The 14,133-nt window shown below is 46.3% G+C and overlaps 2 protein-coding genes across 2 annotated transcripts in view; one reads left to right on the top strand and one right to left on the bottom strand.

Moving 5' to 3' along the window:
• The window catches only part of TK2 (thymidine kinase 2), a 62,086-nt gene that overhangs the window by 3,663 nt on the left and 44,290 nt on the right, over positions 1-14,133 (top strand). The gene's annotated exons all lie outside the window — the stretch shown is intronic.
• On the bottom strand, positions 3,395-12,162 carry CMTM2 (CKLF like MARVEL transmembrane domain containing 2; the record flags this gene model as incomplete). Its single annotated transcript, XM_081119063.1, has 4 exons — positions 3,395-3,601; positions 4,037-4,138; positions 11,605-11,763; positions 11,917-12,162. The coding sequence occupies 4 exons, from the start codon at positions 12,160-12,162 to the stop codon at positions 3,395-3,397; spliced, it is 714 nt and encodes a 237-aa protein (XP_080975189.1).

Here is a 14,133-nt window from a genome sequence, read left to right as displayed (position 1 = left end):
CAAAAGGCCACATATTATATGGCTACATTTATATGACATATCCAGAGAATTCAAATCCATAGATAGAAAGGTTAATGGTTGCCAGGGGCTGGGAAAAGGGGGAAAGGGGGAAATGGGAAGAGTTCCTTAATGGGTGCACAGCTTCCTTCTTGGAACTGTTCTGGAACTAGGTAGCGGTAATGGTTGTACAACTTTGTGAATGTACTAATGGTAAATTTTATGTGCATTTTCCCATAATAAAAATTGGTTTTAAGTTGATGTGTCTAAGGCTGAGGTATATATTTTTTATTTTATGTTTTTTTACAGCCAAATTAAAAAAAAAAAAGACAAAGGGGACTTCCTTTAGAATTAAAAAATTTCTTTTGCTGTTTTATATATATATTAGCAGGTGTTCGCCAGTGGTGATATTGGAGTCATTACTTGTAAAGAAAGTTGTCTTTTATTTGCCTTCCTGCTTAACTGCTGGTTCCCTCAGAATTTTGTAGCCACTGCTTCATTGTTTTCTAATATCCAGGCTGGCCTTTGATGTTTGCTTTTGTTCTCTTGTCAATAACATTTTTGTGCTCTTTCACTCTGAACACTTTTAGGATTTTCTCTTTCTCTTTAGAGTTTCTATATTCCACCAAGAAATGTGGACATGAGGATCCTTTCCCAGTAAACCTGGCTTAACAATGGTGGCCCCTCTCTGAAAACTTTAGCTCTTGTTTAGTTAAGGAAAATGTTTTCCTATTGTTTCTTTGGTTGTTTCCTCCCTTTTTTTCTGTTCTTGCCTCGTAGGATCCTTTCGAAATGGTTGTTAGACTTCTTGGATCTATCCTCCTTGTTTCTCTTAATTTCTTCTAAAAATGCCTTTGTGTCTTTTGCCTGTACTTTCTGGGAGATTTCCTGGACTTCATTTTTCAGGTCACTACGTGTCCATTCTATTAAACTTTTCTGTTAAATTTAAAAATCTTTATCACAGTCTCCCCCAGCCTCCTCCCCCTGAACTATTAGCTTGTGGCCCATTTTTACAGTCTCTTTTAAGGACGCAGTATCCATCTTTATTCTCAATGTACTAGTTAGGGTTTTTCAGAATCTGCATTTTGACCAGATCCATAGGTGATGTGCCCCACTCCCAGGCCATTCCCTCCCTGCTCCTGGTAGATACTCACCTGATAGTTTTGCTTTGAAGGGGCATCTGCCTGCTGCCTGTGGTGACCACCTCCCTGTCCCAATCCCCTTCTAGCATGACAGGTGTCTGCCTCAAGTCCTGCTCAGCTCTAACCCAAACTTGCTTCATGCCTTCTCTATCTGGGTTTTGCAAAACTCTGCCTGTTTCAGATAGCTGCCCCCAGGGGTGAGAGGAGTGGCCACACAGAGTTATTTAACAAAGTCCACCCTTTTCCACTGGATTCTGAGCACAGTCTTATTTACATTTTTAGGTAAAATTTGCATACAATGAAACGCACAGATCCTGAGTATACAAAGGTTTGACAAATGTATACACCTGTGTAACCGGTTCCCCAATAAAGATATAAAACTTTCTCATGCCCCCAAAAGTCCCCTCATGCTCCTTTGTAGTCACTCCCCATTCTCTACCTCCTGAGACAACCACTGTTTCCATTTCTTTCATTGTATTTTCCCGTTTTCGAACTTCATAATGGAATCATATGGTATGTCCCCCTTTTGGGTCTGGTTTCTGTCACTCAGTGCTGTGTGAGATTCATCATTATGAATCTTTTACTTTTATCAACATTCACCATCATGGACCTGTAGCTTGTTTTCGTTGCTGAGTAGTATCTTATTGTGTGAATGTGGCACAGTGTACCTCCTCTTAAACATTTGGGCTCTTTTGAGCTTTTTGGCCCTTATGAACATTCTACTACACTATTCCTCTTGGCTGAATATCTCGGAGGGGAATTCTGGGTCATATGGCAGGATAGTGTACATTTTTCAGTTTTTCTCTGGAATGCGAATCCCTGTAGGTATTCCGTTTAGAATTGCCTGACCCTGCCTGTCCAGCAGGGGGTGGTGTGAGGGCTGCAGAGGTGGACTTGAAGGGTAGAGGCGTGGGGCCCGGGGCAGGGCTCGCTGTCCCAAGTTCCAGCTATTTCTGCTTCACCAGGGACCTGCTCCAGCCATCTTACCCACCTACATGACATGCAGCGGCCTCCAACTCAGCAGCAGCAGTGTCATCTCCTCCCAGGGGAAGCCGACTCCGCCACTTCCTTGTCCTCGGGGATCCCCATGGCACTTAGGACAGAGGCCAAAGTCTTTACCTTGGCTGCCAAGGCCCAGCTGACCCCCCACCTGTCTTTCACGTAGTCCCTGGCTGGGTTCCGCACCCCCCCCCCACACACACACATACACACACAGGCCTCCTCCTCGCTTCTCATGCATCAATGTGGGACTTCACTTTTCTTTTATGAGGATGACTCTTCTCCTGCCAGGGTGGCTGGACTGTCCAGTGAGAATGAGGCCCTGACCTGAGGCCTGTGTATGGGAACCGTGGCTCTGGGGCCCAGCTGAGACTGGCTCAGGACTTATGCTCAGGTCTTCACTGGACAGAGATGCTACAGGTCCCACAGGGCCGGCTGGCCATCTCTGCAGCAACCATCCCCCCAGTCCCTTCTGTGCCCATCCAGCTTGGATCACTCCAGCCTGATTCTGGCTCTCAGAGGCCCTGAGCCCTGAAGAGATGCCACCACCCATCTCCCTCCTCCCAAGGACCAATACTAAACAAAGTAAGAATCAGGAAGGGCAGCAACCTTATTTCTTTCCTAGAAACTACCTAGATGCTTTTTAAAAAACATCAAATAAAGCCCTGGCCCATGTGGCTCAGTGATAGAGCATTGGCCCAGGTATGATTCCGGTCAAGAGCACGTACCTGGGTTGCAGGTCAATCCCAGGCCCGGGTGAGGGAACGTGGCGGAGGCAACCAATCCATGTGTCTCTCTCACATCGATGTTTCTTTCCCCCTCCCTCCCTTCCACTCTCTCTAGAGATCAATGGAAAAAATATCCTCGAGTGAGGATTTACAACAACAAATCAAATAAAAATATTAACGTCAACAAAACGCATCCTTTTGCTTTCCTGTCTCTCTTTTTCCTCTGGCCCCTCTGGCTGGTCAGCGTTGACAGCCGGTATCACCCACACTTCTGGTGCCCCAAGCCCTCTGTGCCCTGTCACCTGAGTCCCTTGAAAGGCCCAGCTCTGACCTCACTCTCTGCACCAAAACTTCTGGTAACTTTGATTGAATGAACAAAAACTCCATTTAGAGAGAATTTCTTTTCCAAGCACAGGTGGTTATTTAAGTGGAAAAGAAAATCATTGGGAAAGAAGACAAGGAAGACAGTGGGACTATGCTTTGTTGTAAAAAACACTGCCTCTTCTGATAATGGGTGTCTCGTAGGTGTCATTTCTTGCCTCCCTTCGCTGGCTTTGGCTTTGCTGCTTCCTTTCCCTTTGGAGGTGCCTTTCCCTCTTCCTTTGGCTTTGCAGGAGGCGCATCTGCCTTTGGTGGAGGAACCAGCACATTTCTTTTGACCGTCTTGCCTCTGAAGTGTTTTCTTTGAAAACATATATCGACTAAAGGAAAAAATGCAGCCACACCAATAAGGACCTGGAAAACAAAAGGAGTCTTGTGACTTCCGCTTTTTATCCCGAAGTTGGCATATTTCCTTCCTGGTTTCTAATTTGTAAGCAGGTGCTGTAAAACACACCCCCCTTGTCCCCTCAAAGGGCCAGACCCCAGAGACTGACTTTCCCTCCCCCACCGCACTGTCATCCCGTCATCCCACCACTTCTTTTTCTCTTTAAACCCGCCTGGGTGGGGCCTTTTGCCTCTGGGTCAGCAGCTTGGCTGGCTCCCTAGAAATCATCTTTATTTAAATGCCTTCTCCACTGGGAACATTTATCAACTTGACTTTCAAACCTTGCTTGGGTCTCAAGATTCTGTGAAAAGAAAAGAAGCCCTGGCCTTCAAATGGGGGGAAACACCTGTACTCCAAAAGAGGTGATTTCTGAGCAAATAAACAGCCCAACATGGGAGACTCACCACAGCAATAAAGTAGTTCATTGGCATGGTAGATCGAATTTTCACAGCGAAGACCACTGCCCCCACCAGGAAACCAGTGGCAAATAGGTCATTGAGAAGGTCCTGAAAGCATGGGAGAGATGACTGTCAGCCTGAAACAGGGCCGAGGCCCTTTTGACACCCGACCTGGCATAGCTTCCTCCAAAGAGAATGATTTTCAAACTTCTGCCTAATTTATTATATATATGTTACAAGTATGTGTGTGTGTGTATATATATATGTGTGTGTATCTATTTTATATATATAAAGATAAATATACACCTGGCTAGGTGGATATGCTTGTGGCCCCTCAGCTGGGCTCTTTGAGTCGAGACCCAAAGCCCAGGATGCTTAACTGCCTTTTGTGGCTCCCTCCGCTACCATCTCATCTGTGAAATCACACATTTAATGGCTAGTGATGTTCCCCCCCCCAGCTAATACTCATTTATATAAATGCACAACTATCCAAATAATGATGTCTCTCTTGAATATCACCCCAATTATCTTTCTGCTCTCAGGACCAGTTCCCTGTTCTGGATCTGGGACAGGCTGTGTTACTGGCAGGAGGCTCCTCCGTTGGACTCTTGCCCCCTTCCTGGGACCCTGGCAGCTGCCTCTTCACCCCCTGCGCTCCCCGACCCCCCCCACCTTATTTCCCAGACCCACCCTTCCCTCCCTGCAAGGCTGCACCACCTCCTCTATAATCCAACCTCTTTCCCATCCCTTGTGCCTTCAGTCTTGCCCTTGCCCCATACTTGTTTCCCTTTACCCTAATGACAAGGTCCTGAGGTTCCCAAAGTGGGCAAAAGGGCTGCCTTCCTTGCTGCCCTCCCCTCAAGTATCACCCACTGTCACTCCCAGGCACAGCCAAACTTGTGAGAGTTGGCCAAACTATGGCCACAGCAAGCCGCTTCCTCCCGCATTGCTCCTGGGGTGATACTAGCACAGAGTCGTGTGCTCCTTAATCCTGAGGCAGGAGCCGAAGCTGCAGCACTGGGTGACGCCCATCCTCCCCCTTGGTTTCTAGGATGCCGTTTTCTGTGGATTGTCCTTCCCTGAACACTCTGTCACAGGCCTTTTCCTTTTCAGTGTTCTGAATTTGAATACAGTTCAAACAAACATAAAATAAAACATCCTATCTCCACTCCCACTTCTACCAGCCATGAACCACTGAGATTAAATAGATGTTAATGTCTTGCAATATTTGCTTCATGTCTCTTTAAAAACAAACAAACAAAACAGAACAGAAGTAAAACTTTGTGGAGTGAGCTTGTCTCACCATTCCATCATTTTTTCTGCCCCGCTCCCCGAGGCAACCATGTATTGGAAGTTGATGGGTAGATTTTCCAAGTGTGTATTGGTATTTTTACTTCATATGATATACTCATAAATAATATATACCATTTTGTGTGTTTCAAACATTTTAATTTAAGGAAAAGATATCTTCTAGCTCTTTTTAAATTTAACAAAGTTTTTGAGATCCATTTTGACAATATACATTGGATTCATTAATTTTAACTGGTGTATCCTACTATATGAAAAAACCAAACTAGAGAATCAGGTTGTTTCTACTTTATTTTTATTTATTTACTTTTTGATCCTCACCTGAGGATATGCTTATTGATTTTAGGGGCGGGGAGTATGAGAAACATTGGTTGGTTGCCTTCCATACGTGACCCAACAGGAAATCGAATATGAAACCCTTTGGTGTACAAGACGACTCTCCAACTAGCTGAGCCACACCACCCAGGGCAGGTTGTTTCTACTTCTAGAAAGTTATTACAAATTCTGCTACGGTGAATGCTCTCGTCTGTGACTCCTGTGCACATCTTCTCCTTGGCTAGGTATTGCCAAGTTTCTCTCGAAAGTGCTCCTGCCGATTTCCACTCACGCCAACAGTGTACAGGGGCTTTCATTTCCCATGTCCTTGCCAGCACCCAGGATTACCAGGTTTATTATTTAATTTTGCCAATCTGAAGAGTCAGAAGTGGTACCTCATTGTTGCTTTAAGTTGTCAGGGTGCTGGTTACTAAGGAAGCATTTTTAAAACATGTTTTAGGCATTTGAGTTTCCTGCCAATTCATATCTCTTGTCCCATTTTTCTATTGGCTTGTTTAAAAAAAAATGTTTTTTATGTCTTCTGTTGTAAATTTTAAATTTTAATTGGATACATAAGAATGTAAGTAGGTTTATTAAATATTGCATTCAGCTGTTTTATAATACCACCTTTGTCATATACCAAGTTGCCAAATGTATGTAGGTCTATTTCTGAATTCTCCTTTTCATTCCAGTCTTAGTTTGCTCAGGCTGCCATAACAAAACACCACAGACTAGGTGGCTTAAACAACAAATTTTTATTTTCTCCCAGTTCTGAAGGCTAGAAGTTCATGATCAAGGTGCCAGCAAACTTAATTTCTGGTAAGGCCTCTCCTCCTTGTTTGTAGATGGCTGCCTTCTCTCTTTGTCTTCACAAGGCCTTTCAATGGTGTGCAAGGTGGGGGTGGGGGAGAGAGGGAGAGGAGAGAGAGCTTTGTGTTGTCTTTTCCAGTCGGGACTCTAATTCAGTTGGATGAGGCCCCACCCTTATGACCTCATTTAGTCTTTTCTTTTTTAACCTTTTTTAAAAATTCTCACCCGAGGATATTTTTTTCCATTGTTTTTCACAGAGAGTGGAAGGGGGAGAGAGAGAGAGAGAGAAACATCGATTTGAGACACACGTCCATTGGTTGCTTCCCGAACACTCCCTGACTGGGGCCAGGGATTTAGCCCGAAACCGAGGTATGTGCCCTTGACCAGAATCGAACCCAAGACACTTCAGCCCTCGGGCTGACCCTCTAACCACTGAGCCAAACCGGCCAGGGCTCATTTACTATTCTACAGGCTCCACCTGCAATTATAGCCACACTGGGAGGTTAGGATTCAGCATACGAAATTTGGGGGTTAATAAGCATTCATACCATAAGAATTTCATTAGTCTTTTTTTGTCAATCCTGAGCTAGTACCAAAGCTTTATAGCAATTCAGATATCTCATTGGGTGAGTCCATCCTTGGAATTCTTTTAAATCTTCCATAACAATTTTTGAATTACCTTGTAAAGGTCCATGAACAACCTCTGTTAGGATGAAATCTCATTTAGTTTATAGATTACTTTGGAAGTAAATTGCCATCTTTATGATAGTAAATCTTTACATCTATGAATGTGGTATATTTCTCCATATTTTGGGGGTTTTCTCTTTTTTAAAAATATATATCTTTATAGATTTCAGAGAGGGAGAGGGAGAGAGAGAGAGGAAGAAACATCAATGATGAGAGAGTAATCATTGATCGGCTGCCTCCTGCATGCCTGATTGGGGATCGAGCCTGCAACCAGGGCATGTGCCCTGACTGGGAACTGTACTGTGATCTCCCAGGTCAATGCTCAACTGCTGAGCCACGACTGGCCAGGCTCTACTTGGTACTTTTTGGATGTGTAGATTTATATCATTTATCAAATTTGGAAAGTTTTTTCAAATATTCTTTTGGCCCTTTCCTTTCTTCTCCTTTTGGGATTCTGAATGTTAGTATGCTTGATGGTGTCCCAAAGGTCTCTTAGGGTCTGTTTGTTTTTTCTTTATTTTTTTTTCTTTCTATTCCTCACATTGGATAATCTTAATTGAACTATCTTCAAGTTCCCTGATTCATTCTTCTGCCTGCTCAATGTGATGTTAAGCCATTCTAGTGAATTTTTCACTTGAGTTATATTACTTTTTAGCTCCAGAATTTCTGTTTGGTTCCTTTTTATAATTTTTCTTTACTGATATTATCCATTTGTTCATGAATTGTTCTTTTGGTTTCCTCTAGTTCTTTGAGCATTTTCAAGACAGTTAATTTAAAGTCTTTGTCTAGTAAGTCTAATATCTGGGCATCTTCAGGGATTTTTTCTGTGACTGGGCCACACTCTGTGTTTTTGTTTTGTTTTGTTTTTACATGCCTTATAATTCTTTGAAAACTGGGCATTTTGAGTATTATAATGTACTTACTGTGAAAACAGATTCTACTTCCTCCCCAGGTTGGTTGTTGCAGCTTGTTGTGTGTTGCAGTCATGTGTAGGTTTAGTGATTTTTTCTAAACTATTCTTTTAAAAAACTATTATTACTTTTATGTGGCCACTGAAGTTTCTGTTTCATTAGCTTAAATATCAGGTAGTGATTTGACAGACATTTCCTTAAATACCTGGAAACAAACAAACAAAAATACTCTACCATTCTTTGCAGATTGGCTCTGTGTTGCGGCGCTCCTTCAACACTTGTTCAGGCTGTGTGCAACTCTTAGTTTTCACTTGTTGCTTGAGCAGAGCCTAAAGGTCAGCCAGAGGTGAAAGCTTAGGGTCTTTTCTGAGAATGCATCTAGCCCTAGGCATGTGCATGGCCTTCTAGATTCCCTGATATAGGGGGAAGATTTTCAAAGCTGTTGTTCCCCCATATATCTCCTTCCCAAGCTTCTAGTCTGTCTGTGACTTGCCTCATTTGTTCTCCCTTGTCCCAGGTGGCTGTGGTGAGTCAGGATATTTGCCTATAAATGTTTTTGACAAATTCTATACAGGAGGCTTTGTCAGCCCTGAGAAAGCTCTGAGGCAGATGAAACAAAGGCAAGCCCCTGGGTCAACCCCTCAGGGAGGCATCAGACAGGCCAAAACACACAACCATAATTATTTGAGAACAAGGTCTGCATTGTTCCCTTTGCCACCAACAAGGAATGTGGCCAGGAATGTGAGCTGTTGTCTTCATGGCCACTGAGAAGCTGGCGAGTGAGGGATGGCAGGCATGTGAGTTAAAATGCTACAACATTCTCTTACCAAAATTCAACAGCTGATTTCTTCTTTAATTATTCCCCTGGTTATTATAAGTTTAAAAAAAAAAATTAGATTCTAGAGTTCTGAAAAAGTTGATTCTGACAGTTTTGACAGCCTAGTCATTGCTTTAATGGAGGAACAGAGTTTTAGAGTTCCTTACTCTGCCATATTTAGTGATGTCACTCATTCAATCTGGAGGGTTCTCGGTGATTTATCACTTTCGATATTTCTTCTTCTGCATTTTCTTGAATCTCTTCTGGAACTCCTGTTAGACTTATGATGGACTTTATTATACCATATTCTCTTTCTCAACTTCTTTCATATTTTCTCTCTTTACCTCTCGGTGCTATGTTCTGGGTAATTTTCCCACATCTTTCGGTTCACTAAGTCTCCAGCTTTGTCTGATATGCTTTTTAACCCTTCTATTGACATTTTTATTTCAGTAACTATGCCAGGTGTGGCAAAAGTAGGTTTACAGTTGTGAGTATGCAAAACAGTTTATTCTTGTATTATTACTTATTAATTATTGGATTTTCCATTCGAACAACTGTAAACTTACTTTTGTCCAATCCTGTAGGTTTAATTCTAGGTATTATATTTTCTATTTTAAAAAAGATCTGTTTAGCCCTGGCCAGGTAGTTCAGTTGGTTGGAGCGTTGTCTGCCAAGGTTGCGGGCTTGATCCATGGTCAGGCTACGTACAAGAATCAACCAATGAATGCATAAATATGTAGAACAACAAATCTGTGTTTCTCTCTTTCTTCCTTGCCCTCTCTCTCTCAAATCTACTTAAAAATTTAAAAAAGAGACCTATCTATTCAGTCCTCATAATGTCTATTCTTTTCTTATGGCTCTTATTTATGTCTAATAATTTTTAAGTATATTTCCTATTTTCTGACAGCTCTTCAGTTATCTTATATTTTCAGCATTCCAATCCTCCCATTTGTTATGTTTGCTGATTCTTGATTCTTACTCTTGGGGACTTTAAAATAAGATGCTTTGTAGTTTTGAACAGTGAGTTTATTTTTGACAAGGCACCTGCACCCTGCCATGCCCACCCTGTGAGAATATCTTTAGGCTTTGATTGGGATTTTTGCATTTGATTCTGTCTGGAGTCCCATGGATATCATCAGAACATCATCAAATTGGGATCAATTTTCATGCTAATTCTCAGGCATTATGTTCTCTAGGCTGAAGGTGGTAAAAATTCAAACCAAATCTGTATAAAGTCCAGGCTCAAGATTTCTGTTTTTCAAGGTGGTCTTTTTTGTTTTTGTCCATTCAGAGCTCAGGCAGAGATGAGCATGCTTTCTCATTCCTCCAGGTGGCGAAGGTATGCTCTCTGTCTTTCCCCTAAGGATGTACTGTAGTCTTTGCAGGGTGCTGGCTTTAGGCAGGCCTCTCAGTTCTAAATCTCTTTGCTTGGGACCAAGGCCTCATTACCTAACTTGAGAGTGGATGAAAACCCATACTCTGGGTTCCGGGGGTAACACCTCATGAGCCATTCCCACCCACACTTCAGTGGCTTATTCCATCACTGCTCCTGTTTTCCATTTCTGGCACCTGTGTTTTTCCCCTTTCTTTTTTGCCAGCTCAGCCACTGAGTTAAAGCAATAGTGGTTACATTTCCCCTAGTAGTTTTAGGTAAGTTTTCAGGGAGGATTTCCAGGGTCCACTGATTTTTCATCTTGCTGGAACTGAAAGTGTCTTGTCTCAAACCCCTTGGCTGGGAACTTTTTCTCTGCCTGTCCCTTTACTTTGTCTCCTGCTTATACCTTTCCCGAGAGTCTTATGTAGCCCTCTTTTCCTTTCTCCCTATACTGGAGGTCCTCACACACCTCACCGAGACCCGTGGATCCCAGGACCGTAATAACTTTTAACAAGTTGGCAGGACAGAATGTTAGTTAAGGACTTAGATTCTACTGACAAGGCTTGGTTTGCGTCTTTTTCCTGCCACTTTCTGGCTGAGTCACCCGGGGGCAAGTTACTTGGCCATTCTGAGCCCATTTCATGTGTAAAGTGAGTGAACCAGCAAGCATGGGACTCTGGGGTCATGCTGCGCATGTGCAATGAATAAGGTTCCTTGGGTTAGATGGGGATAGGTCTATGCTCTGTGATTACACAGGTAATGGGGCAGGCGCTCAAGTCCATGGGGCCTCAGGCACAGGGCCAAGCACTTTACATTTACTCCTCAGGAACAATCACAAAAGGGAGTATTACTGACCTCATGTTACAGATGAGGTCACAGAGGCTAGAAGTGGTTGGGTAACTTGCCCAGTCCTATTCCAGTGGACCACTGCTTGGGGCTGAACATCTTTCTGGGCGGAACATCCTCTACAGAGAGAGTCACTGGAGATCTAAGGCTGTTTTAGAAGTAATTTTTAAAAAAAATTCTCATTTTGTTTTATTGGTTTATGGGAAGATTGTTTTTCTTTGAATTCTGGGGATGAGGTACCTTCTAGGTGATCTCCCCAGCCAGATGTGAGCCGGTACAGGGGTTGGGAGGAACACGTAGTTGCTATACCTCTCCTCCCCCCCAAAATAGAGCAAACCCTCAGAAGAGCATAAGACTAAATTCAGCTGCCTCTGCCCCCAGCCCCCCCAAAGGTGCTGAGCCCATGCCTGGCACAAATGTGGGAGGTGAGGCAGGTCTCTCTGTGAACACCTGTGAATGCACCCCCCCCCCCCCCAGCTGGCAAGCCCCGGAGTCCCGCACTTACAGTAATGGGCCACAGGATGAAGGGCATGTATCTGTGGATGGCGAAGGAGTAGACAATGATGAAGAAGATGAAGACTGACAGTTCCATGGTGATAATGAGCGTCAGGAGGGGGTGCACGGGAGTGCCGGTGAACATGATCAGCGCAGCTACTAGGCAGGCCTGCGGGGAGACGCGCTCCTGAGCCATGGCAAAGGCCTCTCACCTACTCCGGAGCCCCTGTGGGCCCTTTGGAACCCACTCTTCCCTCTCTCGGTCCCTGGTCCCCCACTACCCCACCCCCACCCCCGGCCCAGGGCTACCAGGCCAACTTACCACGCTCAGGATCTTGACCTCGGCGTGACCCATTCTCCAGAACTCTCTGTTGCTGTCCTTGAGTTCCCACTTGTAGCGGCGACATCCCTTCCTCGTGCCCACTGAGTCCTTGGGCTGCAGCGACTTTTGCTTTGGCGCCGGTTCCTCCTTCTTGTCTTTCGCGTCCGGGGCTTTGCCTGCCTCGGGGGCCGCAGCGGCCGCCGGGGGTGCGGCCGGCGCCTTGCCCTTCTTGCCTTTGTCTGCCATGTTAGCGCGGGCCTTTCGGGCGCCTCACGGCCTGTCCAACTCTTCCTGCTGTTCCTAGACAGGCCCGGCCTTTGAGCCAGTCGGGTGCCAACCGACTTGCCCAGAGGCCCCACACAGCCAACTGCCAAGACCAGCGACGCGAACGCACGGAGCCCCCGGCGCGCGCCCGCCCGCTGCGCTCACCCCACGCGCGCCTGCCCGACCGCGCCCCTCCCCCGGCGCCCAGGGCGCGCCCCTCCCCCACCCTCCCTCCCCTCCCCTCCCCACCCCTCCCCCCTCCCCCCTCCCGCTTCGGCCACCCCCCCCCCCCCCCCCCCGCCCGCGCCCCGCCTCCACCGGGAGCTCCCCTCCCTTCAGTCCAGCGCGGCCCCCCAGGCGCGCCCCAGGGTTGGGTCGGCTGGACGCGGGGGGCAGGGGCCAGGGCGCCCAGGCCCGAGTCAGCTGTGCGCCGGGCGGGAAGATGTGACTCGACTTTTACACAAGGCAACACGTGGAAGCAGGAGGGTTCCCGACTTAGCAGCCCTAATTTTATGATCACGGGTGGGCCGCCGTGGGGGACAGCACGTGGGCTCAGCGCTTGGGGGAGCGGGAGGAAGGAGAAGCCTCTTTGGGCCGCGAGGATGCCACCGTGGATGCCGCTGTGGATGCCACTGTGGACGCCACGGAGGGCGCGGGGCTGACCGCCTTCGCCTTCTCGGCTTCTGGGTTGTTGGGTTGCTGGGCTGCTTCTGAGGGGATTGGGGACAGACTGGCGTCTTCGAAGATCATGACTTTTTTAATCTTTTTCCGCATCGTCTTGGTGACTACAGCCGCATCAATGAGACAAATGATAGCTGCGGTGAGACACAGGGCCTATCGGACACAAGACCACACGCGGGAAGGAAAGGTGGCGTTATTCTGCAGCTCAGGAGCAACCTGTCTTCCTTAACCCCATCCTGGGGTGCAGGCGGCCTTTTGTCCCTCTCTGACCCAACACTACCTGCTGTGCCCCTTTCTGTTATTCCCAGAGAAAGGAATTTTGGAAATGAGGGCTTTTGCTGCCACTAATGACCTCGCCTGACTCCTGAGGCACCAGGAAAGGACCAGAGAAGGACACTGGCCTTAGGAGGCTCCAGGTGGGGTTGGGGGGGGTGTGTCCTGAGATGGCCCTTCCTAGACAGGACCCTTGGGCCCAAGGGGACCAGCTGGGAGGGGGAGAACTCTAGGTACTGGACTGAGGTCTCCAAGGAATATGGTGCGACTGAGACCTCTAGAGTTGTTGAGGGAGGGGACAGAGTTGAGGCTGGGGAGGTTCAGGATCTGGAACTTGATCAAGAGGAGAGGTAAGCCCCGCCGGGCATGGCTCAGTGGTTGAGTCTCGGCTTAGGATCCAGGAGATCCTGGTTCAATTCCCGGTCAAGGCACATGCCGGGGTTGCGGGCTTGATCTCCAGTTGGAGGCCTGCAGGAGGCAGCCGATCAATGACTCTCTTCTCATTAGTGGTTCTCTCTCTCTCTCCCTCTCCCTTCCTCTCTCTCTGAAATCAATAAAGATATTAAAAAAAAAAAAAAAAAGAGGAAAGGTCAGGTGTCAGACTCAGAAAGCCCTCTTACTGAATGGAGAGGTGACTGGAGAATGAACCAGGCTGGAGGCAGGGGCACCAATGGGAGGTGGTGGGGGGTTCCTGCCATCCAGGTAAGAATTGATGGAGACCAGGGAGTGGGAGCCCCTGGCAGGTAGAACACTTGGTGGTTGAGTTAGCAGATGGAGACCAGCTCCTGTCTGCCTTGGATGTTTCTCTTTCTGGTCACTTAATCCCTGGCTGCTTAAATGAACTTTTCTTAGGTAGGTCTTGCCCCATTTAATCTGTGAGCTCCCCTGGGGGAAAGGACTCTACCCCAACACTGAGTTTAGGCCTGGCACAATCCAGTGGGATTAACAAATATTTACTGATTATGGAATGGATACAAAGAATTTAAACTTTTTTTTTCT

This window comes from Miniopterus schreibersii (genome assembly GCF_964146895.1).
Source record: "Miniopterus schreibersii genome assembly, chromosome: 18".
NCBI lineage: Eukaryota > Metazoa > Chordata > Mammalia > Chiroptera > Miniopteridae > Miniopterus > Miniopterus schreibersii.
Note: the sequence above shows the minus strand (reverse complement) of the source record. Positions and strands in the feature narration are given on the sequence as shown.